A 26,724-nucleotide genomic window follows, 5' to 3' on the forward strand; every position below is an offset into this window, starting at 1 on the left:
AGGAGAGTGGGTGGGCGGGGTGGCTCGGAGCTTCTGGAACCGCATCGCTTTCCTGGGGCTGCAGAGTTGGGGAGTCCCCAGCACATTACCAAATACAGTAGAAAGGAGGCTGTGGGCCACGCGCTGACCACAGCGCCGTCCACCCTGGCGGGGCGCCACATGTGCGGTGAGCAGGGCAGGCCTGGCCGGCGGCTCGGGGAGCCCGTGTCCTGCCCGCTCTGCTGGCTCTCTGTGGCTCTCGTCTGCTCCTGCCAGCCTCTACATTTTTGTATCTTTTTCTCATTGCGTGGCCCCCTTGTCTTTAAAAGGCTAAATGCTCTGTACTAAATTTGGTCACACAGCGCTCCAAGATTCTCTGGAATGTCCTCAAGTTTCAAACAGCTCTGACGGAGAGGCGGCCCGCCCCTGCCCGGGGATTGGCTGCTCCTCCCGGGGCCGGGCCGCTGTGGGGCCTTATTGGCCGCTGGCGGGACCAGCCCGGGTCCACTAGCCCTAGGCTCCGGAGGCTGCAGCTCCCAGACCACACTTGGGCACCTGCACGGGCAGGGTGGGGGAGCCGCGGCCTGGGCCACCGGGCGCATCCAAATCAGCGTGCAACCTGTCCTGGCCCACCCGGACGCCTGCAGCCCGACAGGAGCCACAGCCCACCTCTCCAAGATGTCCAAGGTAGCCAAGTATCGCCGGCAGGTGAGCGAAGACCCTGACATCGACAGCCTGCTGTCCACCCTGTCCCCCGAGGAGATGGAGGAGCTGGAGAAGGAGCTGGACGTGGTGGACCCCGACGGGAGCGTTCCCCTGGGGCTGCGTCAGAGGAACCAGACTGAGAAGCCGTCCACGGGCGCGTACAACCGGGAGGCCATGCTCAACTTCTGTGAAAGGGAGACCAAGAAGCTCATCCAGAGGGAGGCGTCGGTGGATGTGAGTGGGGCGGGGGCGGGGCGGGGGGGGGGGGGGGGGGGCGCGATGCGGGATGGGAACGCGCTTTCCCGGGAAGCAGAGTCCCTGTTGGCAGAGCACTCTCACCGCCCGCACCCCTCTTCACCGTCTCCTGGAGCAGAGGCCAGGTGTGTTTGGGGACCAGCACCCACGTATCACGCGAGGCTGCTAGGGAGCTGCCTGGGAGCGGAGGTGCCCTTGGGTGGATGCTGTCAGTTGCCTCCTCCCAGCCCCGGGCCTGGCTCTTTCCTCCCGGTCCTCCCACCCTGGACAGTCTCCTGCCAGCCCCTCTTGGTGGAGCAAGACTCGCTTTCCAGCCCCCTGGTCACCTCGCGGCCTGTGGACCACGTGAGGCAATGGGTCAGCTGGGCGTCCCAGGGCGGGCTCTGCGCCTCCACCCACGGCTTCTGTCTCGGGGTGTGTGCTTTCTGGAGGGGCCTCTGGAGGGGCAGCCCCCTTTTTGGGAGTTGGGCCACTTGGCTGCAGGATGAGCTGTTTCCCAGCCTCTGGGTGTTCAGCTGCTGGGAGGGGACAGAAGAGGGCAGAGGTTGCTGCTGGCCGCGTCGGCTGCCTCAGGCTGGCTTCCGCAGAGCAGCGTTCTGTTCTCCTGGGTCTCTGCTTGTGATCACAGGGGGGCTTTCTTGGGACGAAATAGCCTGGCCTCGCTGGAGGGCGACTTCGTCCGGGTCAGGAGTGTCTGGTGGGAGACTGTCCCACCGTGCACAGGCCCCTGCTCAGCGACCTCCGGCCACCACTTCTTTCGCCGTCCGCTGAGGGGCCTGCCCAGCTGGGACAGCAGCCGCGGAGCCCATGGGGGGCACGCGTGGCCCCCTGAGAGTGAGGAGCGGGGGCCCCGTCTCTGCCCTGTCCCCCCCCACCGGCCTGAGCTCAAAAATTTGCCAAGATACTGGGAGGGCGGGAGCTGTTCTGTGTCGTGCAGAAATATCAAATCGTATGCTGGGCACCAGGAACTAGCAGACCAATAGCATCTTAGGTCAATTATACTTCAGTTTTAAAAGTCGAGGAGACTGAGGGGAGCCAGGAGCTTATTATCCTGGGGCCAGGTCCAGGCCCAGCTCTGTGGTGCTGGGTAAATGCTAAAACTCCGAAGGGAGAGGCGGCAGGGTGGGACATGCCACAGGGGCTGTGCCTCGAGGGGCTGTCGGGACCCACGGGAGGGGAGTGAGGTGCCCCCGGCGCTGCTGCTGCTGTCCAGGCCCCGCTGGGCCCCTTGCTCCCAGGCCCAGAGCTCTGAGCCCACGGCTGCAAAGATCTCCGGCAGCACAAAACAGTCCTGATCCGAAGCAAGGCATTCGGGCTGCAGAACCGGGAAGGGCTCCCACGCACCTGAAGTTCCTCCGGAGGGAGCTGCCCGCCCCGGCTGGCCGTGGGCACCAGGTGGACACTCGTCTCGCAGGCAGAACCCGAGTCAGGGGACACGGTGGTGCCTGGTCGGGGAGGTGCCCCTGGGCCCTTTCCCTTGGGTAGAGGCCCTCAGGCTCTCGGCGCCTTCTCCAGGCTAGGCTCCTGGGGGTGGGAACATGGGCAGGAACCTGGGACACGGCTTGGTCAGCGCGCTTAGCCAAACAGGAGCCTGGTATGAACGTGGCTTTGAAATACCCGGTCTGAGGACCAGTGTCCCTCAGTGGGACCTGCCTCGGTCTCCTCATCCCCACCATGGGGGCCAGTGTGACCAGCTGGTCCAGCTCCTGGACCAGTGTGAAGCCAGAGGGACCGAGGCATGCAGGACCCTTAGCAAGCTGCAGCAGCCGGTGCTCCAGCCTGGTCAGCTCGCCGGGTCAAGGGGCTGGAGGGTTGGAGGACGGGTGACCGGCAGGCGGGGCAGGGCTGGGGTGCCCCTGGAGAAGGGAGCAAGGCGCCGACTGCGGCTGTCCTGATGGCAGTGTTGAGGCTGTGGGAGTACTTGTTAAAGGCTGCTTGTCTTCTAGATGGGAATACGAAATACCTACGGGAAAAAGCCTGCTAGGATCAGGGAACTTGTTTCAGGTGCTGGGGCCGGGGCCTGGGCAGCGTCCGCTGGTGGACAGGTGTGAATGCGGGAGCTGCTGGGAGACTGCAGGGTGCCGTCTCTCTGCTTCTGTGGGTGTGTTTGGGATTTTCCGTAGTAGAATGGTGGCCTTTTTTTTTTTTCAATAGACAGAGACCAAGAGCAGAAGGCAGGCCCAGCCTGCGCCCTAAGCTCGGGCTCTTCCCGGGCAGGCCCCGGGCGGGCCCCAGTCCCGTGCGCTGGCTGTGGCGCGGGGTGGCTCTGGGCTGGCAGAGACCTTGCCCTGCTCCTCCTGCGCCCCCGCTTCCTCCCGGCCCTCGGGTCTCAGGCACCCTGGCCTCCAGGGAGTCTTCCCTGATTTCCCCCAGCCCTGGCAGGGTCCGGCCCCCGTCTGATGTGAGCGCTCCAATCCCACATGTCCCCACCTGATCCCAGCCCATGCTGCCCTCCCACCACGCTGTTGCTGAATCTGCCGTCTCATGCAGCTCCTGTGGGTCTGAAGGACAGGCTAGCTCTGTCTGGAGAGCAGGGGTCAGCAGGCCCCTCCTTCCCCTAAAGCCGGGTTGGGTCGTGCCACCCCTGTCCTCCTGCCCAGGTGGGAGACAGCCGGCAGGTGTGCAGCCAAGAGTTCAGTGAAACCCTAGTCCCAGCTCAGGTTTCGGGAACCGGATCCCACCAGTCAGCTGCATGCTCTCTTTCCTTCCCGAGGGGGAGGGGACCTCCCGCCTGCCCCCCCTGCACCCCCACGTGGCAGGGCTGGGATTAGCACCTGTGCTCAGCCAGGAGTGGGCAGCTCAGCTGGCCTGGAGGAGGCCTCGGTGGGTTCCCCCTTGGGGTAAACTCCAGAACTGACCGGAGGCCCCCACGAGCCACTGCACCCACGCCTCCGTGCTCCCTCGGTCGCTGCCCCCACAGCCCCTGCCCCACAGCCCCCAGCTCCAGACTCAGTACCCCCCAGCGTCCACAGCACCCCCGCAGGGGGATGTGGAGAAGAGGGTGGCCCCAGCCCTCAGGCTGCCCTTTGCCGAGAGCCCTGGGCGGCACGGCTCCTTGCTTAAGGAGATTAACCTCGACGGGTACACAACCAAAATAGCCTGGAGGCCAGGCAGGTGGCGGAGAGGGGATGGGAGGCGGGCAGCAGGCGGGTCCAGGTCCCACCCTGGACCCGAGAGCTGCCTCCGCCCGTCCTGGCTGAGGCAGAGCCGCCGACCGTTTCTCAGATCGGGTGGGGGATCCGGGGGATCCGGGGGGATCCGGGGGGATCCGGGATCTGCTCTCACGCGAGTGTTTCGTAGTTTCTCCCGTCTGTAGAACACTCAGGTTAGAGAATTTTGAGCAAGTGGAGCTCCTGCTCGAAGCCTTCGGCTGTTCCTGGGGGCTGGCCTCCTCCCCAGCAGGGGTTCAGCTTGGTCCTGGGGACAGACGAGAGGGGGCGGGACCACGGGGATCTGGACGCTGGAGAAGCCCAGCAGCTCTGGGGGCGCAGACGGGCAGGGCGGGATGAGCGTGCCACTGGCCAACGGGAGGTTGCTGCCAGCATCGGGCAGGTGGGGGGCTCAGGGTCCCCAGGGCGGGAACAGAGCCCACACCCGCCGTCTGCACCCCCACCCCGGGAGGCTGGAACATTTGCGTCAGACCACAGCTCAGCTGGGCCCAGGGAGCTTGGAAGACGGGGTCCAGGCCGCTGTGCTCACAGCAGCCGGGGGAACAACAAGGCATAGCTCAGTGGAGGGGGCGGGGGGGCGTAGTTGATATTCGACGCCTGCCAAGTCGGATTAACAGGAACAGTCTTTCCGGATCATTCTGGGCTTGTTTACTAGATTGCTCCTGGTGTAGCTGGTGTCTGTGCCCCCGGGGCTGACGGGTGGGGGGCACCCCTGGTGTCTGGAGCCTGAGGGGTCTGGGCGGGCCTCTGCTCCGGCCTCTGACCAGCCGTCCCCTCAGGAAGGGAGCTCACAGTCAGTGCTCGGGACCTCCTGGACCATCAGTGTGGCTCCTGGAGTCAACAGCCTTACCTGTCAGATGAACTTGGAGGGGACTGTGATCTTGGAGGGACTGTGATGGTGCTGGACGTGGCACAGAGCCTTCCCCTCCACCCCCCCAATCCTGCAGATTTCAAGCCTGGGTTTGCGCCAGATCAACTTTTTCTCAATCACTCATGGGGTCACACAACGCCCTGCTGGGGGCAGCGAGGGGCCGAGGGACGGTGTCCGGGAGGCCAGTGGGAAGGGAGTGTTTCACTACTTCCTCCCCACCCCGTGGCCTGGTTTCTTGAGCCTCTGCCTAATTACTTTATGCTCAAGGGCCGAGCCCTAGGGCTGGATGCGAGTGGGGCGGGGGAGATGAGGGAGGTTTCGGCAGTGAGCCCTCCTCGTCTCTGGAGTCCCTGCAGAAAAGACCCCCTGGTTGTCAGGACGCTGTTAACAAACAGCTAGGAATTGGACAGCCTCCTGCCCACACCCCCCCGCCCCCTCCCACCCCCACCCCCAGGGGGGTTCTCCGGTGGGGCCAGCAGGACTTCTCCTGCCCTGAAAGGAGGACCATCCCAGCACAGAGGGTGGCAAGCTGGAGTCAGGGCAGGATCTCCAGAGGCAGCTAGACCTGGACTCAGGCCTGCCCTTCGCTCCCTGAGCCCGGATGCTCATCCAGGAGACGGGAGTCATGCCCATTGCCTGGCACAGAAGGCACGCCGCAGGCTGGGGGCTGGGGGCCTGGCGCTGGGGCTGGGGGCGCCACCCTGTCTCCAGTCCCTATAGGCAAGGTTCACAGACCACGTTTGTGTTTCTAAGGAAGCGGGCGGATTCCACCACGTCATTAACTCTCCAGCGACTGAGTGAGTTCCTAGCAGGCACTTTGTGGATGCTGGGACAGAGGAGTGAGGAGGACGGGCGGGGGGGGGCCGTGGTCCTGAGCTCATGTTCTAGTGGCTGAGACAGACAGTGCTTGTACAGACCATTCACAGGTAACACCTGTTTGTTGTAAGAATAACCTTGTTTTAGGAAAGAGTGTAGGAGTGCAGCACTGACCTTCTTGGTGGGGGAGATTCCAACCAGGCGTCAGGGAAGACATCGCCCAGAGGTGACAAGCAAGCGGGCGAGGGGTAGACTGAAGGGTCAGCCACAGACGATCCAGAGGGCGGGGCAAGCGCGAGGCCTGCCGCGGGAGCAGGGACAGCCGTCAGAGGCCAGCCAGGCCTGTGGCTGGAGTCGGGGGGCCCTGGACCAGGGCATGGACGAGACTGGGAGTGGGCTGGGTTCAGGTGAGGTGAGGAGGAGGGGCTCAGGTGGTGCTGGAGGGTCAGGCGAGGCAGGAGGCTCAGGTGATGGAGGAGGTTCAGGCGAGGCAGGAGGGTCAGGCGGGGCAGGGCATCACAGGTCAGCCTGGGGAGCTCCCGGTGGGTGGGATGGTGTTGGAGGGTTTTGAGCAGAGGAGAGATGCGATCTGATCTACGTTTTTAGAAGCATCCATCATTCTGCCAGCAGCTGAAGGGTCTGGCAAGAGCTCAAGGATGGTTTGGGGAGACGTGGTCAGACACGGGAAATACTCTTTGGGCAGCAGAGCCAGCACTGGCTGAGCTTTTGGGGTCCAGAGAGGAGTGGCGGCCCAGTCCGGTCTGAGCCAGGGGTACATCCGGTGCTGTTTACTGATGTGACGTGGGGTTTGCGGTGAAGGGTGCTCGACGAGCTCAGCGGACCCCGCGGGGAGCGCTGGGTCGGCAGGTGCAAGTCCTCCCGAAAGGGGGGGCGATGCCGAAGCTCCTGAGCCTGGAAGAGGCGCTGAGGGAGCGAGTGTGGGCCAAGGACCCTGTCCCTCCGGCAGGGACTCTGACTCACCAACGTTTCGGTGCTCGAGGAGGAAGAGGGGCCCTGAAGGGGCCTGGGGAGGGAAACAGGCTCACGGGCCTGGGGCCGGAGTGCCCGCTGCTTGGGTTCCAGCTGAGAGGCACAGTCAGAGGAGAGCGGGAGGCGCTGTGATCGCCGGAAGACGGGAGCCCCCGGGGCCCCGACAAGGTGCCCTCGCAGGCGTGGCTGGGGGCTTCCCTGGTGGTGCAGGGCTTAGGACTTCGCCGTCTAATGCAAAGGGGTGTGGACTCCACTCCTGGTCAGGGAGCCAGGTCACACCTGGCTCTGGGCCAAAAAAATAGAGCACGAGCAGCCGAAGCAGAATGGACACAAGTTCAGAGAACACTAAAGACGGTCGCATCCGGAGAATCTTAAGAGTAAGGTAATGGAGAGTGGACTTCAGGAGGATGCAGGGAGCGGGGAGGCCTGCAGAGCAGACCCGAGGCGCTTCCTTCCGACAGGAAGCGAAGAAACGGGCGGCAGTCGGAGGTGCGTTTGTTCAGAAGATGGGCCGGTGCAGCGAGTCCTGTGCTGTGAGGAGGGTCGGTAGTGCGGGAGACCCTCAGGCGAGCACGTACTGTGGGGGGGTCGCCTCCCACACGGAGGGGGCACCGCACGGCGCGTGTGGGGAGGGGCGGGCACTCGGCCTCTCACGTGTGGCTGGGTGCCGGTGCTGCTGTGGGGGGCACGGGGCGGCCGAGCAGGGGCGACTGGTGGGCAGGAGCTGCGAGGCTGTGGTCAGAGGCCCCAAGAGAATGCTCAGTGCTCCCTGTGTGCCAGGAAGACATGAAACGCCCCCGATGCGAAACCCAGCCTGTGAGCGCCAGCAGCAACAGCTGCCAGAGCTGCCCCCAGGCCCAGCAGACCGTCACCTCCAGGTCACTGATCCCTGTCCCCGGGCCACCGTGCCCAGTGGGGGCTGGGCCAGGCCCCGGGCTGCCTCCTGGCCGGACGGTCACTAGGACACAGCCTCGCGGGAGCGCCAAGCCTCAGACAGCCTTACTCTCTTCCTTCTTCTATCCTTCAGCATCTTGTCTATATCTTGTGGACAAGGATGGGTTTTTTCCTAGCATGTTTGCATTGAAATATAGAGCACATTCAGAAGCGTGCGAAGCGTGAACATAGACTCTCCCGACTCTCACAAAGTGAGCGAGCGCTGGCGGCGGCAGCGCCCCAGCCCAGCCCTCCTCCCTGCCCCCGATGAGCTTGCCCGTTTAGAATCCTGTTTTGAATCGCGGAGTGTGCCCTGTCGCCCATCTGTGCATTTGTGACTCAGCCTGGCGACTTCACTTGTTTTTACCGTCGCTGCTGTATCTCCGGTAAGAACTTGCCGCCGTTTACTTGTCGCTGAACAGCTGGCGGGCGCACGGGTGTCTCCGGCTGGATGGTGGGACGGACCACGCTGTACCGAACGCTCTTGCGTGTTTTGGGCGCGCCTACGATTCCGTTTCTGTTTCTGCAAGGCTGCGAGTGGAACTGCCGGAGCAGAATGCATGATGCAGCTCCCACCTCTTCACCGGCGGATGGAGGCGACGCTGCCCAGTCGGCAGTCTCTGGGACGGGGCAGAGCTTGCGGAGGTTCTCACCTAGTGATCTGTGGACGGCGGGCGTCCAGTCAGGCGAGGGCCCTGGCTGTTGCTTCCCCGGGAGCCCATCTTTGAGGGCAGCCGGATGCCTTCGTGTCCTGGGCACCACCGGCCTCATCCCAGGCCAGGCCCTCTGCTCGAACCTGGAGCTGCACTGAGTCCCCGGGGGTCAGTCTCTCCACGCCAGACCCTCCCGGAGAAGGAGGCCTCTTCCATCCAAGGCAGCCAGACCCACCTCCGTGCTCAGACTCTTCAGCTTCACCTCTTTCCCCGTTTAGCTTCTGTCCTAGTCATTCTCAGCATCAACCTCGCTTCTCACGCCTGGTGCCTGCCTCCCATCACCCGCCTGGACGAGACTCAGCCTCTGGCCCGCCGGCCCAGCTGCTCCTCAGAGCTGGAGAGAACCACACGGGGCTGTGTCCGGGCCACTGGGGGTGGCCGGCTCTCCAACACCCCTGTGCCCCACGCGCCTGTCTTCTCCCCAGGCCTGCTTCTCTCTCTGTCTCTCTCTGTGTCTCTGTGTCTGCTCTCTCCCCGCCCCCACAGGACCCAGCACGGCTCCCCACCCCTGGCCACCCTCCCGGGCACGTTGGCTCAGCGGGTCTGGTCCGCGTGCTTCCTCTGCCCCCCGACTCCACCTTGCCGCTCGGTGCTCAGACCAGCCCTCTGGCTTCCTTTCCACTCCGTGCAGGGCCCTGCCCTCTACTCGGCCTGCCCGCCCACTAGCCCAGATCTCCATTCTGAGTCCAGGTGGTTCAGTTGCCTCCTGGACTCCTCAAGTGTCTCAAGGTTAACTTGTCCAAGAATAAATTAATCATCACCGCCCTGGAGCCTGCGTCCTCTCCTCTGCGCTCTGCTGAGCAGGGGCTGCCTCGCTCTCTGCCGTGCCCCCAGTTCTCCTGGCAACAGAACCCTGATGCCCTGGCCTCCCGGCCCCGTCGTCGGCCCCGCCGTCCGCCCGCATCCCTGCCCACTGTTCTGTGTGCAGGGCCGGCTCCGCACACACCCACAGAGACCCACACACAGCCAAAGGCTGAGGGGACAGAGGAGGAGTGAGTGCCCTTCTCTTCCTGCTTGACGGGACTTGAAGAAGTTATCAATTCATCTGTGCTCTTTGGAGACTATTGGAAAACATGACTTTGTGTCCAAAGCCTCAAATGGAGAGAGACTTGGCGTGATCCCTTTTTTCCAGTTCCTGTAACACCCCAGGGCCCCCGCACTCAGAGAGGCCTAGTCCTCTGTCCCCCTCGGTTTGTTCGGGACAGAGTGAGCCTCAGCGACTCAGTTTTAACTTCCATTCTCTCCTTCTCTGGATTGTCTCTTACCGGCGCCCCCGCCCCCCCCCCGCCCCCCGCCCAGGGACCCGAGGTCACAGGCTGCATTTTTAGCCAGACTCACCGAGTTCCCCTCTGATCTCGGGGCCCCCGAGACACACTGGAGGAGATTAGCGACCAGCTCCACGTTCAGCCAGCTGGGCCATCGGCACCCGTCACTGGCTTGTCCTGAAATGTCTACAGGACCTGGCAGCTTTGCCTCTAGACCCAGAGCAGGAGGTGGCGCCTGCAGGGAAGTGGCTCCAGGCAGGCCACCCATTGAGCCAGCGTGGCCTTGTTCGTGGCCTTGCAGACCTGCCCGTGGAGAGGCTGGTGTCCGGACGTGCCGGTTCTGACCCAGGTCTGCACGTGCCTCCTGAAGCCAGACGGTGAGGCTGGAGTGAGCAGGGAGCAGGCCCTCAGAGACGAGGATCAGCTTTTCCCTCCAGGGCTCTGCGGGAGGACCAAGCCCTGTGGAAAATCAGTCACACGACTATTTCCTCAGTTCTCCCAAAGATGCTGAATAGCTGGTTCCGTTGTAGACACGGAGGGAAGAAACTGACTCGCTGCGCACACTGGGCACCTTAGGGACTCGCTGCGCACACTGGGCACCTTAGGGCATTCTCCTGCAATCCCCACGGACGTGCGCTGACCATTTTGCCTTGACCTTTGATCTTTGCCCCACAAGGGGTGAGCTGTTTCGCTTGTACCAAACGTCCCCAAGAGGGATCATCTCCCCTCCTCCAACGGCAGAGGACTCCTGCTTCTGCGCCCTGCCCCTGTGTATTATCTGGAGATAAAGCACACTACTGCTAACCACCAGGACAGTATCCACTAATGACCCGAATGCTGAAGACCCCAGTGTCCCAGTGGCCAGGGTCCCTGCAAATCAGGGGAGGGGGCGGCTTTGCGTTTTACTTGCTGCCCTTGTCACTGGAGGTGCTGTTTCTTCAAAGAATAATTGATGTTAAACTTTTTATTCTGCACTGGGGTGTAGCTGATTTACAATGTTGTGATAGGTTCAGGTGGACAGCAAAGGCACTCAGCCATGCGTGTACACAAATGCATTCTCCCCCAAACTCCCCTCTCAACCAGGTTGCCGCAAAATGTCAAGCAGAGCTCCCCGCGTGCTGTGCATAGGGAACCGTGCTTGTCGGTTATCCATGTTAAACGTGGCAGTGCGGACCGGCCCGCCCCCAACTCCCCAAGCACCCCTGCCCCGCCGCCCTTCCTCCCAGACGCCTCGAGTTCGTTTCCTAACTCGTGAGTCTGTTTCTGTTCCCTAAGTGAGCTCATTTGCATCATTTCTTTGAAAGATTAATTTATAATTGTGATGTCATAAGGCTTATAGTAGACGACATCAAAACAGGTGAAAGAGGAAACAACCCGTGATGCCTGCCCCGTCAGCCCAGCGAGGCAGCTGCGGTCACTCTCGGGGGCAGGCGTGCGCACGCTTTCTTCTGTCCTGAGGTCGCTTCCTGCACACACACACACGTACTCACATATGTGGCACATATGTGACCACATATGTGGCCTCCTGCTTGTCCTTATCACCCGACAGCCGGCACTTTCCCATGTCGCTGCAAGGCCTGCCTGCACCTCACTCTCAGGGCCGTTGCCCTCCGTTGTGCGGCTGGGCTGAGGCATCTGCCTATATTTGGGCATTTCCATGGTTTCCAATAAATGCAATTTCCAAGTCCCCAAGCGGGTCCTGGACACAGGCTCCTTCCCTTGGCCTTTGGCATCCGTCCCCGGAGACACAGAGCCAAACCCCGGGATAAACAGAGCTGTTCACACACTGTTCCCAGCTGAGCCCCGTGGACAGATGGGCGAGACAGACTCAGGAAGGGGAGGAAAAACAGCCTGGACGCGGGAGACGCCGGGGCTGATGCTCGCCCCAGGATGGGAGACGAGAGGCTCGCCCAAGCTGCCGGTAGAGGCTTGAGGTCCTGCTGGGCGGCAGCTGCCCACCCCAGGACCAGGTTGCCTCTGCAGCGTGACGGGGCGGGCGAGCGGGCTTTTCTCGGTAGTGGGAGCAGAAAGTTGTTTCTACTGACGGAGAGGACAAGGTTCCAGCCTGGGAAGCTGCGAGTGTGGGAAGATGTCAAAGGGGACACGCTGGGCAGCCTCCTGCTTCTGAGAACCCAAGGGCCCCCCAAGGCCCCCCCAAGGCCCCAAAGCCCAGGCACCAGTTCTCGCCCCAGAGGAGCAGAGGATGGGGTCCCGGCCCCACAGCTGCAGGCAAGCTCTGGGACATCTCGAGATGCCGCCTACCAGCCCCAGCCATCTCCCACGGGCTCCCCCACGCACTGCCTGAGTTCCCTCGAATCAGTCTTGCAGTGTAGACAGGATAGGCAGGGTTTAGCCTGCTTGTCAGACACAGGAGCTGGGGCCAAGGAGGTCACCCAGCTGCAAAGAGGGAGCATCTCCAGCGTTTCCTCCTGACTTCATGTCAGCAGGAGAAAGAAGCCTCTCGACCTCCATTCGGGGCCTTCCCTCGAGCGGGGTACAGGCAGTGTGCCTGCTGGGGCAGGGGCTGCGTCTGGACCCACTGGCCCGGCCGCCTTGCTCTCAGGGGTCCCGGGTGGGCTCCTCCCTGACGCAGACCCAGAGCTCCGCCAGCTCCCACCCACCCTCAAGGTCCCCCAGCTGCGGTCGCTCCACTCGCCCCTCCTGTGATGCCGGGTCACTGAGGGTCTTTAGGAGTCACATAAGCCCTTGTTACTTAGGGCTTTGATGCTCATCACAGATGGGAAGAGCGGAGGGAGGAAACCGCCCACACGGAGCAGGTGCAGTCACCCTGGACCGGCCCTGCTCCGCAGGGGGCCCATCCCCCGCAGGCTGGGACCCATCCCCGCTCCGCAAGGGGTCCGTCCCCCGAAGGCTGGCGCGGTTCTCCGCTCCATAGGGGGCCCGTCTCCGATCCACGTAGGGCTGGTCCCCCGCAGGCTGGGACCCGTCTCCGCTCCGCAAGGGGCCCGTCTCCCGCAGGCTGGGACGGAGGCTGATAGTCATCAGACTCCTAGGACTCAGTGGGGAAGAGACTACGAAGTATCTCACTGGGGATTTTATAGTGATCACAGGTGGAGATAATTTGGGGATGGGTTTAAAACATTCATTTTTATTGATACTCCTGTGTGGGTCCCCAGGGCGTATCTCCACAGAGGAATCCGACGTGGGGCTGGGTGTGTGTGCACCTGTGCACATTTGTGCGTGCCCTTGGGCTGCTGGGAAATGGAAGGATGGGATTGATTCAAGGCTGTTCAGTCAGCGCTCGGAATTTCGGTCTGTAAGGTTAGTGACGGCCCCTCTAGTTCAGGGACACTGAAGCTTCGGCACACACATTAGGCAAGCTCACCTCACTTGCTTCTCTTTACTTTTCTAATGTGGCTACTAGACCGTGTAAAGTTGCTGGTGTGACGCCCGTTACGTGTGCAATGGACTTCTTGTTTTGTCACAAAGTCGTGTCCGACTCTTCTGCGACCCCGTGCTGTGGGATTTCCCAGGCAAGAATATTGGAGTGGGAGATGGGGCTGGTCTAATAGAGTATTTTCAAAAATGGTCCCAGGCACACAGGCGCATTTTATATTTTCAGTTCTTTGTCTAGTTTTTATCCTTTGGAAATGAAAGCAAGAGGAGATGAACACAGTATGTAAAATAAGGTTTTGCTCAGTCTAACCTACCACTGTTTCTGTAATTAAGAGGACGATCTCTTCCAATATCTTTAAGTCTTTATTGTGATAATTCACATACCATAAAATTCAGCCTTTTAAGTGTGCAATTCAGCGGGTTTTTAAACTAATTCCCTGATTCCAGGACATTTTCGCTGGCCCCAGAATAAACCCCGCACCCGCCGCAGCTCCTCCCCAGCGTCCCGCCCCCAGATCCCGGCGACCCTCCCTGTCTCTGTGGCTCTGCCTGTCCTGATGGTCCCTGTGACAGAGACACACAGTACGTGGTCTCGGGGTCCGGCTCCTTCTACGGACAGAGCTTTCAGGGCTCACCCGTGTTGGGTATGGCACTTTATTAGCCTCACGGCTGAACAGCATCAGCTTGTATGCAGACAGCACACTGAGCTTATCCATCAGCAGTGGAAGGGTATCTGTGCTGTCTCTGCTTTTGGCCTGAGGTGAACAGCGCTGGTGGTGGGCGTCTGTCTGTGCTCCGTGGGACAGGTTTGCGTGGACTGCGGCTGTGTGTCACCTAGGGCTGGGCTTGCTGGCTCAAAGGGCAGCTCTGTGCTCAGCTGTTCGGGGACTGCCAGGCGGCCTTCCAGAGCGCTGCACCACGAGCTGACTTTTCCCGCAGCCATCCTAGCTGGGGTGAAGTGCTTCTCAGTGGCTTTGCTGACCTCAGAGGACACAGATTGATTTCAGGAGACACGGTGGCCTGCCCTCGAGTCCCCGCCCTCTTCCTGACTCTCCTCCTCCAGAGTCGCCCCTTGTTCTTGTGGCTTCACTCTTGCTCCCACAGCTGCCTCTCAAGCCCAGGTCTCTCTCCTGAGCCATGCGCCTCGCAGGCCACACTGGGTCGTCCTGGACCAGGAAGCCATCATCCCATGTCCCCCAGCCCCCACTCCACCCCAGGTCCCCCAGCCCCCCACTCCACCCCCACGTCCCCCAGACCCCCACCCCACCCCTACGCCCCCCAGCTCCCTACTCCATCCTCCTCCAGATGGTTTAAAGCATCACCATCTCTCCAGCCAACTGAGCTGGAAGTCCTGGGGCCAGTCCCCACTTGACCAAAGCTTGTCCTCTGTGCTGAGTGGGCGTAGGATTCGCCTCCTTGTGGGCACTGCTCAGCCTCAGCCCAGGCCACATCGTGCAGAGCTGTCTTCCTGCACACGGGCTGACTGGCCCCTCCCTCGTGGATGTGCACCTTTCCGTCGCCTGTTCTGTGAGGCCCACGCGTGTGGTCTGGGGTCTGCAGTGACCTGGCCCCAGGGCGTGGTTCCGGGCTCAGCCTCTCCAGGTGCAAACCCCTGGGTGCCCTGTGCCCCGTTGGACCGTCCCACGGGAGTGTCCTCACCCGCCTCCTGTCCCAGCCGAGCCTCTGCAGGGGGGTCCCTGGGAGGCCCCAGGCCCCCCTCCTCCTGGCCCCTCCCTGGCATGACGAATAGTGAGGCTCCATGCACCACAGCTAAGCAAGAGAAGCCAGCGCGTCCGGACTCCCGGGCCCAGCCTGCCGGGTGGGCGTGGGGCCGCGGCGCCCGCGGGGGGCCGAGGGCAAAGCCGCTCGTCTGCTTCTGCAAGCGCTCCCCCAGTTTCTCCAAAAAAGGGTTTGCCTCAAGCTTCTCGCCATGAGTCACCAGGCCGGCGGGCCAGAGACTCAGGCCCCTGAGGGCCGCGGAGACACCAGGCCGGGCCTTCAGGGCCAAGGAGCCGCAGCCAGACCCTGCTTCTGCCCAGGAGGGGCTCCGAGCGGCCCTGGGGGGCGGCCTGTCCGGGGCCGGCCTAGCGCAGCCGTGGCCCCTGCCAACTGGAGCCCCCTCCCCTGCAGGGAAGCGCCCGGTGACAGCAGACGGGCCCTCCCTTCTTTGCGAGGCTCTCGGAGCTACTGGCAGGGGTCAGGCTCCGAAGTTGCCCCGGGCGGACCTCCCTGCCCTGGCCGGCAGCTCCTGTCTCTCTCATGGAGTGCTGGCCCTGAGGACACCGGGCAGCCAAGGGGTAGAGTCTGCTGAGGTGCTCCGTGTGGGGGCCGGGCTGCCCCCTTTTCCAGAAGCTGCTCTCCGTCCCTCCACTCACAGGGCAAAGTGGACGCAGAACCGGCCTGGCCGCGGGCTAGATGTTGTAGGTGGCGCCCTGGGGCCCGGGTCCACAACCTCCCACCATCCGGGGAAGTAAAAATGAACTGTTGGCACTGGCCTAGGAGGCGGTGCCCACCCCCCTCCAGCCCTTCTGGGAGGCCCGATATTTATCACTGACTTCCTAATCTTTGGAGCTGGGCCAGGCAAGGATCAGGCTTCACGGAGGGTCCTGGCACACTGCAGCCAGGCTGTGTGATGGGGGTCACCAGCCACCTCTGTCCCCACCCACCCCCTGCCCCTGGCCTAAGGCATCTCAGCTTTTGCTTTTTTCTCTTTTTCTGTGAAACTGAAATATTTATTTATTTGACAGCACTGGGTCTTAGTCTTGGCAAGTGGGTCCTAGTCCCCATCAGGGATCAAACCCAGGTCCCCTGCGCTGGGAAAGCAGAGCCTCAACCACTGGACCACTGGGGAATCCTTGGAAACGGAAACATCTAAAGGCAGTTTATTGTGTGTGTGAAACAACTCTTGTTTTTTTCCCGATTATAAGAGTAATTCAGTCCTTATCTGTTCGTTTGGGAAAATGTTAGACAGCCAGCTCCTCATACACACCAGATAGACCCGGCGAAACTCAGGGGCTGCGCTGGGACCCCTCACGGTTAAGGCTGGGGTGACAGTTTATCAGCAGAGGAGCAGGATCCTTCCGAGCAGTGAGAGCAGCCCTGCAGAAGCCCAGGTGGGCGCCCTCCGCGGCAGCGGCGGGCGGAGGTCACGACTTCTCCCACGGGGGCCGGTGAGGGGCTGGAAGGTCTGTGCCCAGAGAGACCCGAGGCTGCAGTGGGAAGCGGGGCCTGGGGGAGGGCAGGCCCTGGGGAGGGCGGGGCCTGGGGGAGGGCGGGGCCTGGGAGGGCGGGGCCATGGGGAGGGCGGGGCCTGGGGAGGGCGGGGCCTGGGAGTGTCTGCAGCGACCCGGCGAAGGCGACAGGAGCGTGGACCAGACGTGCACGAGGGGGTCGTGGGTCGGGGGTCAGGCAGTCGAGGCAGGACCTGGCTTTGGTCCAGCGATGCTAGTTCCGGCTGAGTTCGGGCTCTTGGAGGCCCTGGTCAGGCAGGCGACCCGCCCCACTCTTGCCCACGAACCTTCCTTGGTGGTGATGGGGTGAGAACTGTCAGTGGAGGGCGGCTCCAGCCCAGAGGGGAGCCCCCGGGAGAGCAGCTGGTGGGCGCCTGGCCTAGGGGTCCGGGCCTGAGGTTCACGGGGCTCCAGTTTGGAAGGGCACACTTGGCCCCTCCCCGCTGCTCTGCCTTTGGGACAAAGCGGTAAGGGCTGCGCGTGACGCGTCGTCGGATGGAGCAAGGTGGCTGTCAGGACCGGGGCCGCCCCCTGCGCCTGGGGCGGCTCCTGTTCACCGCTCCTTCGTGGCCGTGCTGGCGGCAGCTCTGAGCTGCAGGCCTGTCTCTGCCTCCCAGCTCCCACCTCCCCCCAGCTCCGAACATCCTGGAGGCTGGGGCCTAGCCGACCCAGGGCCTCTGGGCTTCTGCTGGGCTGGGCCTGCCCCCGAGCTGTCCGTCTTTCCACAGGATGGCAGGCCCCCTGTGTCCTCGCCCAGCAGCCTGCCTTACTCTGCTCACGTCGGACCCGTGGCCTCGGCAGCTCTGGGCTGCAGGAGTGGCATTGCTGGGAAGGCAGGTCAGGGTCCTCAGGACTGACCACCCAGCCCCGGTCATCCTATGCTTGGCCCTCCTTATGCACACAGGCCCTCAGCGTTTCTGTCTCAGCACCCCGCCGTGCGGGAAAACTCACACAGGACAAGGAGATCGGGACACAGCACCCCCCCCCACCCCCCGAGCTGAAAAAGAAGCCTGATGGCTTCTGGCCTTCGCTCCCAGTGGGCTGCGTCCCTCTCTTGCCAACCTACCTGGGCAGAGGCCGTGGGCAGCTCCCCCCAGTCTAGATGAGGCCATGGGCACCCCCTCGGTCTAGCACAGGCTGTGGGCACCCCCTAGTCTAGCAGAGGCCGTGGGCACCCCCCAGTCTAGATGAGGCCGTGGGCACCCCCCAGCCTAGACGAGGCCGTGGGCACCCCCCCAGTCTAGACGAGTCTGTGGGCACCCCCCAGTCTAGCAGAGGTCGTGGGCACCCCCCCAAGTCTAGATGAGAAATCCAGGGGAACCGGGGATGTGACTGCCCCCGCGTGTCCCCCACCCCTCGGCTCCTTGGGGGACTCCTGTCCTGCCATCCCCACACCCCGAGGCTGAGCCTGGTGTGCAGCACAGAGCTGACTCTCCGTGTGTCCCAATCTTGGGAGTCCTGTGCTTTGGCCATTCCAGGAAGGGTGGTGAAGAGGCAGGAGATCTGAGCGTGACTGCCAGCTAGCTCCCCTTGCTCCCCTCCTCCAACACGCCGTCTGCAGAACCCGGAAGATGGTAGCACCAGCCCCGGAGCCTGCTCACCCTGTGCACACTCCGTCCAGAAGCGGCAAGTGCTCATCTCTGAGGCTCCGTGGTGATGCGACGGTCGTTCAGGCAGACACAGGCCCATGGGGACAGTGCAGCCCACCCCAGGTGAGGCCCCCGAGGGTCCTCCTGCTGAGCCTGGAGCTCAGCTCACTCTGCCTGCCTGGACAGAGTGCTCAGGAGTAGCTGGACGGCTGGCGTCAAGGCCTCAGTGCAGTTTGGGAAGCAGGATGCTGGGTGGAGGGGAAGAGGTTCAGACCCCAGGGCTGGAGGCCCGGCCTCCACGCGGGACTGTGTGGTTTGGGGCTTCAGCTTCATCTCGTGTGAGCTGGGGAAAATGACAGCCTCATGCGCTGGGGTGGGGGCGGCCGCCGTCTGGACAGCGGGTGTAGGAGGCTCCCTGGCTGAGGGTTCAGAGAGCGGGGTGGGAGGGGGGCGACAATGCCCTCTACAGACGTGACCGAAGCTGGGAATGACCAAGGTCCTCACTGGCAGGACGCTGGGGGCCCCCCATCCCGACCGGGCAGTCCCCAGGTGGCCCTGCTGAGTCCAGCCCCTCCAGGGCGGCCCCTCTGAGCCCTTTGCCCGCAGTCCCTGGGCTCAGAGTCCGCCAGGCTCCAGGACGCCCTGGCAGGAGGCTCTCCTCTGTGCCCGAGGGGTGCGTACTCCAGGGCAGGCCTACGGGCGGGGCCAGCACGCGGCCTGTCCACCCACGGACAGCAGGCTGGGCCCAAGCCCTCCCCCAGGTCCACATGGGCACGTGGACTGCTAGGGGACGATGCCCCCTGCCACCCTACCGACAGGCCCTGACCTGGTGCGGCCTCGTGCCGGGAGCTGGGAACCCAGGGGGTCCCGGGCCTCAGACAGTGAGGGAAGGCTCCATGCCCCCACAGCGCGGGGCCCAGAGCCCAGCCAACCACGGAAAGCCCACTCCCTGGCCCGCTTGTGGGGGACAACCAGCTGCCAGTTATGGGCTGGAGCTGAGCATGTATAAAGCCCTGAGCGCCCCAGTTATGCTTCTGAGGACAGTGTCCGCCTTCCCTGGGGTCACCCAGCTCCAAACCAGGTCAGGTTTCCTGCAAAGCCGGTGAACACTGCCGGTGCGCCAGGCGGAGCTATCTCTACAGCCCCCAGCCTGCGGCTTTCTCCAGGAAGCTCAGCTGTGGCAGAGCCGCAGTTTGGCCCAACGAGCTGGCCTTGGCCTCCTTTGAGGCTCCTGCCCACAGACCTCCAGGGACACGGGCACCACTGCCCCCCCAACCTCCAGCCCCAGGAGCACCCCAAAGAGCTTCCCCCAAGGCAGCGGACGCCCCCGGAACTGAACTTCGGGAGAACCCAGGCTCCTATGCCTGTGGAAAGCAAGGGGGCTGGAGAGGGTGAGCACCCCAGGTCTCCACAAGTCCCGGCCCTGTGCCCCTCATCCTGTGGTCGTATCAGCGCTCTAAGGGAGCTGCCCTCCCGGGGACCAGCAGGGGCCCCAGCCCGTGGCCAGCTTCCCCCACCCCCTGTCCTGCCCTCCCCATAAGACAGACGGTCCTGGCAGCTGCAGGGACTGAGGTCGGGGGTCCTCAGGGGCCACAGCCTCACAGGAGAATGGGGAGGCAGACATGAGTCTGGCTGTGAGACCCCAAGGGGCGGGTGGGGAAGGGCGGGGGCAGGAAAGGAGGGAGAGCTAGAGGGTTTGAGCAAGGAGCAGGAAGGCCCCCGGGGGCTTTCCCAGGGCGGTGGAGCCGGAAGCAGCCTGGGAGGAAGGCTGACATCTAAGGGGCCCTGCCCCTCCCCCAGGCTGTCAGCGCCCCTAGGACTTCGGGGAAGGCTGGGGACTGAGAGCTGGCGGTCGAGCCCCTGCCCTGAGTCCAGATGCTCCTGACACAGACCCTCAGGCCCCTGCAGACCTGGAGACAGAGTCTGGGCAGTGTCTTGGGTCTTGCTGTGAGGGAGGAGCAGTGGTCAGCCTTGCGGCCGTGCCCCCTCCTAGGCAAGCAGAGCTGGTCCTGCACCCCTGCACCCCCACCTGCTTTGGAGATGTTCCCGGGCTCTCCTCCCTCTGGGGGCCTGCAGACGTGTCCTGCAGGTGCCTCGGGCCAAGACCACTCCTCCTCAGGTGACAGGTCACAGGAAGGACACCTGGGCTTGCAGGGCACGGGCGGGTGGCCAGGCCTGAGCGAGGGCAGCCATGGGCAGAGGAGCGCTTGGCCTTTGCCTCCGGGGGTTTTCACCTTCAGGGACCTCCTGACAGACAGGCTCCCTCTGTCTCCTGCTTTGGCAGAGCAAGTGGGAAAGGCTCTCCCGTCAATCAGACAAGACTCCAGGAAACAGGGCAGCTGGGGCCCGAGGGGGGCCAGACACTGCGTCCTGCCTGCCGGAGACCTGTTGCCGGATCCCGGCCAAGCAAAGGCGCAGAGCAAGGGCCTGAGGGACTCGGGAGTCAGGAGCTGCTTCTGACGCTGACCCTGACCCACCGCAGGCCTCTGCCACGCTGCAGAGGGCCTCCGAGTTTTTCCGAGGCCATCCTTTCCACTCTCCTGTTTCCACGAGGAGTCCCAAACCACCCCCGTGGCTTCCCTCGACCCGAAAGCATCACTGCCCATCCTCGTGCAGAGGCCTGCAGACCTTTGCCCACGCAGGTCTGGTCCCCCCACCCCACCCTCCCAGTGCAGGGGCCCGGGGCAGAAGCACAGCAGGGCGCACCCCCAGCTTGGGCTGGCTCCTCAGAGCAGCAGGGAGGAGCTGCCTCCCAGAAGCCAGCCCTGCAGGGCGCGCGCCACTTCTCCTTTTAAGGCAGCATCTGCGTTCTCAGCCCCGGCCCCACTCATTCCCGACTGTTTGGAGGAAAGGATGATTAATCAGCAACCACCTCCTCCCCCACCCCCGCCCCCCTCCCCCGCCTGTTTTTCATTAGGTTCTTTTTAAAGGGCAGGCGCACCCCCTCTGGAGCAGACAGGCAGCAGGTCCCAGCCCAGGAGGTGTGGGGGAGCCAAGGGCGGGGGTCAGAAGTGGACGTGCTGGGGCAGGCGTGGGCACCAGGAGGCAGGCTCACCCTTGCCGGGAGCGAGGACGTGGGGCTTTGCCCCCACGCCCTGGGGAAGGTCGGAGGTTACACCGACTTGGGGGCCCCTAGTGAGACCCTGCAGCTTGGGTTCTCCCCAGCACGGGGTGAAGCCGGCCAAGTTCTCTCTCTGGATCCCCAGGTCCCCCTCCCTAGGTGAGGCCCGTGAGCACCGTGGGAACAGCGGCAGTGGGGCTGCCCGTCTGGGGGCCTCACCTCCGTCTGCGGCCAAGGGCCCCAGGCCCAGCCTCCGCCCAGCTCTTCGAGTGGAAAGCATCCGTGATGCAGCCACTCTGAACCTGGGGGGCCGAGGGGCCAGGCTGTAGGTGGGTGGTCTGAGCGTCCTGAAAAGGAGACTGCAGACACCCCCCCCACACACACCAGGCCCCTCGCCCACCTTGTATTTGCAAGCTTCTCTCCCCGTTTTGAATCAAGGCATGGTCATACCCGTTCTGCCCAGGCCGAAGCTGCTTTAAAGGGTCACCTGGTTCTGTGAGCCCAAGAGTGAATGAGTGGGGGGCGGGGGGCCGGGGGTGCGATGACCCAGGCCTGCGGGGCAGGAGGAGGGAGTGTGCATTCCAAGGCCCTGGCTCACCAGGCCCCGTGCCTCGCAGAGGAGCCAAGTACGAAGGCTTCTAAATACACCCCGGGGCAGTCCCCGAGGGCTGTACTCACGGCCCAAGAACACACTGTTTCCACAGGACCAGCAGTGCCCCCCGGGGGCGTGGCGGGGTGGGGGGGCTCAGAATGCCTTGGTGGGCTTCCGGCCCCCCAGCTGCCCCTAGAGATAGCACACCTCCCAGCAGTCAGGCCATCGTCCCCCTGCTAAGGGCACGGGGGGCATCCAGGGTGCCAGCTGCTCTGGAGTCGATCACACTCAAACAGTGAGCCCAATAATTCATCCTAGGCAACTCAGCTGCTCCCGGGGCTCTCAGAATAAGGTGCTGACTTCACGCCCCAGCCTCCAGCTCAGCACAGCGGCACCCCCCACACCGCCCATCTCAGCAGGACCTGGTGGATCCCAGGCTCCTCACAGACAGCGGTGGTCCTTAGCAAAGTCCTTACTGGGAAAAGAAGGGAAATAATGTGGGCTTCTCAAAAAGCGACATATACGTAATATAAGGGAACATCCCCTATTGTTACCGTCAGGCCACAGTCTTCAGGTTATAAATAACCAACCCCTGAAAACTTCACATCTACACAATATTTTTTTTTAAGCTGTCATATACACTTGGTTTGCTTTTAAAATAAGCAAATAAAAACTTAATAAGGTCCCCTGGAGAAGGAAATGGCAACTCACTCCAGTACTCTTGCCTGGAAAATCCTATGGACGGAGGAGCCTGGTGGGCTACAGTCCATGGGGTCACAGAGTCGGACACGACTGAGCGACTTCACTTCCTCCTCGTAAGAGCAGCTGGTTCAGGAGGTTGAGTCCCTTCAGGCAGGAGAGCTGGCCGGGACAGATTTGATTTTCCATGGATCCTGTTGCCTTGGGCACGACCAGGTGGGCCGTTTGCCGTTTGAGGTCACACTTCGAATCCACACCTGTGGCGTTTTCTGGGTCAGCGTGTGGGGTGCTGGGCTATGCCTGGGTGGGCTGTGCCCTTGCGCCCTGTAGACGGACTGGCTCGCCCTGTTTTCCACTCTGGATTCTTACAGGCATCTCCTGAGGAAGGTGCTTCATAATAGCTCTGGTGGAAATTTCTAAACAATAAAACATATGTCGCAAATGGAAAACAAACAAAACCAGGGCCTGGGAACCAGGGTCTTGGAATGTGCCCCTTCCCTCCTCTGACCCCAGGCCCGGGCTGCCACGCTGCTGGGGGTTCGTGGGGACTGTGGGGCACAGAGCCCCCTCCCCTCCCCTCTCTCGGCTCCCGAGCCAGGCGACCCGGCAGAGAGCCTTCCAGGGCTGAGACAGGATGCGTGGCGACCTGCCTTGCCTCAGAAGGGAGAGACATGCTCGAAAACACACACTTCTTTATTGCTGGCTTCTTATTTCCATGGCATGAGGACGGTAGGCAGGATCTGTAAATACCCCTAACTGAGAAAATAAACCATGATCAGGCCTTTGTTGCTCTCTCCAACCATTTCTTCCTTTGGAAGGGTCTTGGCTCTAAAACCCCAGGACCTGAGACTCACTTGACCTCCTCGGAGCCAGGCAAGGCCCTGGGGCTCCTGCCCAGAGCACAGGAAGCAAGGGTGCCCGTGAGCCCAGAGGCCAAGACAACTGCTGTGTGAATGAACACTGTGAAAAATCCAGCGTCACGCAAAAAAATCCCAAGACGACGACGAAGTAGAATCTCAAGGAAACACAGCAGCAGTCTTGGGGACGTTCCCCTTTGCCTCAGGTTCCAGCGAGGCCGAGCAGGGCCCCCGTCCCAGCTGCCCGAGGCGGAGAGCGTGGCGCTGGGCCTGAGGTCTGGGGTGAGGGCTGGGCCTGAGGGCTAGGGTGAGGGCTGCAGCCTCCAGCGCTCCCTCCGGGGCCTCACAAGCCAGGGTTCTGAGTCCGATGCCAGCGGGGGCTCCGCACGCGACACCAGCCCCACACGACGCTGTCAGCGGAGACCGTCCCAGAGGCACCCACGCTGTCCCTGGGCTCCTTCCTCTCCCTCCGCAGCCAGCGCCTCACCTTTATTTTTTTTTTCTGCATTCTTAGGAGGGCAAGCAAGTGGAGAGCAAGACAGATGCGAAAAAGGGAGAAGACAAGGGGAGAGACACTGGCAAGAAGCCCCTGGGCCCCAGACGGGACTCAGACCTGGGGAAGGAGCCCAAGAAGGGTAGCATGAAGAAAAGCGTCTCGAGGGACAAGGACGAAGCTGACGGCAGGAGTGCAGAGAGGCCCAAGGAGGAGAAGCTCGTCAGGGGCCTGGAGAAGGGCCGGGTCAGGGCCGTGGTGGACAAGAAGGAGGCTGGGAAGGAGGGGCCGGCCGCCCCCCTGAAGGACGAGGAGAAGCAGAGGAGCGTGATCAGAGACAAGGGCAAGAAGGGTGAGCAGCCTGAGGCAGCAAGCAAGGCAGCAGCGCCTGAGAAGGCCAAGGGGCTGCGGACGGGTGAGGACACCCGGGCGGAGGCCCCGGAGCCGAAGGGGGGACGCGGGGACAGGGCCACCAGGCCGGAGGGCGAGAAGGCCAGGAAGGAGGAGCCCCACGAGGTGAAGGCCCCCCGAGAAGACAGCAAGACCCCAGTGCCAGAGAAACCCACCCCTGGTGCCCCCGCGAAGCCCGCTGAGGGGCCCGCCAAGGCCGAGGAGGAGGAGGCGGCCCCCAGCATCTTCGACGAGCTCCTGGAGAGCGTGAGGAGCAACGACCCGGAGGTGACCGCGGTGAACGTCAACAACTCGGACTGCATCACCTCGGAGATCCTGGTGCGCTTCGCGGAAGCGCTGGAGTTCAACACGGCCGTCAAGGTCTTCGCCCTGGCCAACACGCGGGCGGACGACCACGTGGCCTTCGCCATCGCCATCATGCTCAAGGCCAACAAGACCATCACCAGCCTGAACCTGGACTCCAACCACATCACCAGCAAAGGCATCCTGGCCATCTTCCGGGCCCTGCTGCAGAACAGCTCGCTGACCGAGCTCCGCTTCCACAACCAGCGCCACATCTGCGGCGGCAAGACCGAGATGGAGATGGCCAAACTGCTCAAGGAGAACACCACGCTGCTCAAGCTGGGCTACCACTTCGAGCTGGCCGGGCCCCGCATGACCGTCACCAGCCTGCTCAGCCGCAACATGGACCGGCAGCGGCAGAAGCGGCTGCAGGAACAGCGGCAGGCGCAGGAGGCCCAGGCGGGGAAGGCGCAGCCGGAGGTGCCCCCGGCCCGGCCCCCCGCCCGGGGCTCCCCCAGGCCCTCCCTGCAGCCACCCCCCAAGGCCGCTCCCAAGAACTCACCAGGCAAAGGGGGTGCCCCGGCCGCGCCCCCCCCACCGCCGCCGCCCCTGGCACCCCCGCTCATCATGGAGAGTCTGAGGAACTCGCTGTCCCCGGCCACCCAGCGGAAGGTGGGCGACAAGGCCCTCCCCGCCCAGGAGAAGAACTCTCGGGACCAGCTGCTGGCGGCCATCCGCTCCAGCAACCTCAAGCAGCTCAAGAAGGTGGGCGCTGGGTCTGGCCGCGGGGCGAGGCTGGGGGGTGGGCCTGCACCCGCTCCAGGGCATCTGTCCATCCTCCCGGGAGCTTCCTCTAGCCCGTCCCCCATGTTTCTCCCGCAAGTGGAGAAGAACCTTCAGACACTTCCTTGAAGTCTTCCCATTCCCTAGGCCCACACGGCCTTCGCTTTCAGTCAGTTCAGCTCAGTCGCTCAGCCGTGTCCGACTCTTTGCGACCCCATGAAGCGCAGCACGCCAGCCCTCCCTGTCCATCACCAGCTCCCAGAGTTCACTCAGACCCACGTCCATCGAGTGATGCCATCCAGCTATCTCATCCTGGGTTGTCCCCTTCTCCTCCTGCCCCCAATCCCTTCCAGCATCAGAGTCTTTTCCAACGAGTCAACTCTTCACATGAGGTGGCCAAAGTACTGGAGTTTCAGCTTCAGCATCATTCCTTCCTAAGAAATCCCAGGGCTGATCTTGAGAGTGGACTGGTTGGATCTCCTCGCCTTTGCTTTAGAGGGTTCTAATCCCCTCTTAGAACCAGTCAGGCCCTAGAGGTCAGGTTTCTCCAAAGGTCTTCAAGAGACAGTCCGTCCCTGGAGAGCCGGCTTCTCAAAGCTCAGCTCTGCTGGGTGGCAGAGTCCGGGTCCTCCTCCAGGCTGACCCTGCCCATCCCAACCAGGTCCCTCCTGAGACAGTGCAACCTCGACTGTCGCCCCAGTCCCTGGACGGCACCAGGTTTTACAGAAAAGGGAAAGGGCCGCCTCTGCCTGCAGCTCCTCAGTCTGAGAGCCCAGGAGGAGCGCGGGGCAAGGCATCCCAGGGCCCCCTGGGGCCCCCTCCTCTAAGCCATCTGCTCTTCCCTGACAGGTGGAGGTGCCCAAGCTGCTGCAGTAGACCCGGCTGCAGGCGCTGCCCGCCGCGCCACGCCTGCCCAGGCCCGGCTCCCAGGGCCGCACAGACCCCGCCCGCCACGCCAGCTGCCCTGCTCTGGACACCCCTGCCCTGCTCTGGCGGAGCCGGAGGCCGCCGCCACTCCACCAAGGGCACCCCCTCCCCTCGCTTCTTTCCTTGTCTCTGCCGTCTCCACCACTGCCTCGTCCCTGGAGCGGGCGGCTCTGGACCAGGAGAGTCCGACTGGCTCGAGACCGAGAGGACGACGCCCCTGGAGCCTGAGCGGCCGGCCAGCTGCCACAGGCCTAGGAGCCGGGAGGGGGTCCCTCAGGGGTCACGCGACCCATGGGCCCACCGCCCCCAGGGCCAGGATGCAGGCCCCTGAGGAGCCCTGCGTGGGGCAAGGGTGTGAGGCTGGAGGGCCGCGGGCCCAGGGGAGAGGGCGGAGGGGCTGAGGGTACCCCAAACCCCTCCCCGCTAAGCAGGGGACTTGAGGGGCGCAGCCTGCTGGGGGGTGGGCTGCCGCAGGGGGAGAGGACAGACGGCCGCTGGACCTGAAGACTGGGTGCCAAAGCAGACGCTCCCTCACGCGCGCCCGCTGCTGTACAGACAGCCGCGACCTGTCCTCCGCGAGGTGTTTTAATACATGCGAGCCTCCCGCTGCGAGCGGCCGCGCACCCGGGTGCCGTCCCCAGGGTCCTGGCGCTGCCCCCTGCTCGGGAAGTGCGGACTCGCCGCCCCGCCGCCCCGAGCCGCCCGCGCCGCAGCTCCTCGCAGGGGCCGGACTCAGTCGGCGGGTC

General features: G+C 63.3%; 1 protein-coding gene across 2 annotated transcripts; it reads left to right on the forward strand.

Moving 5' to 3' along the window:
* The first annotated feature begins 484 nt into the window (after positions 1-484).
* LMOD1 (leiomodin 1) lies at positions 485-26,606 on the forward strand. Of its 2 annotated transcripts, XM_027976039.3 has the most exons (4): positions 1,718-8,105; positions 8,250-17,996; positions 23,597-25,033; positions 25,901-26,606. In XM_027976039.3, exons 2-4 carry the CDS (start codon positions 17,856-17,858, stop codon positions 25,925-25,927), a joined length of 1,605 nt encoding a protein of 534 aa, XP_027831840.1. In that variant the 5' UTR covers positions 1,718-8,105; positions 8,250-17,855; the 3' UTR covers positions 25,928-26,606. The 2 variants fall into 2 exon arrangements, with proteins under 2 accessions (XP_027831839.1, XP_027831840.1); XM_027976038.3 differs by lacking the exons at positions 1,718-8,105; positions 8,250-17,996 and adding an exon at positions 485-918.
* The last annotated feature ends 118 nt before the right edge of the window (positions 26,607-26,724 follow it).

This window comes from Ovis aries, chromosome 12 (genome assembly GCF_016772045.2).
Source record: "Ovis aries strain OAR_USU_Benz2616 breed Rambouillet chromosome 12, ARS-UI_Ramb_v3.0, whole genome shotgun sequence".
In the NCBI taxonomy this organism is placed as follows: Eukaryota; Metazoa; Chordata; class Mammalia; order Artiodactyla; family Bovidae; genus Ovis; species Ovis aries.

Coding starts and splice junctions, on each gene's coding strand:
- LMOD1 (XM_027976038.3), top strand. CDS start 658: ATGTCCAAGGTAGCCAAGTATCGCCGGCAGGTGAGCGAAGACCCTGAC. Junction 919..23,596: donor AGAGGGAGGCGTCGGTGGAT/GTGAGTGGGGCG, acceptor CTGCATTCTTAG/GAGGGCAAGCAAGTGGAGAG. Junction 25,034..25,900: donor ACCTCAAGCAGCTCAAGAAG/GTGGGCGCTGGG, acceptor CTTCCCTGACAG/GTGGAGGTGCCCAAGCTGCT.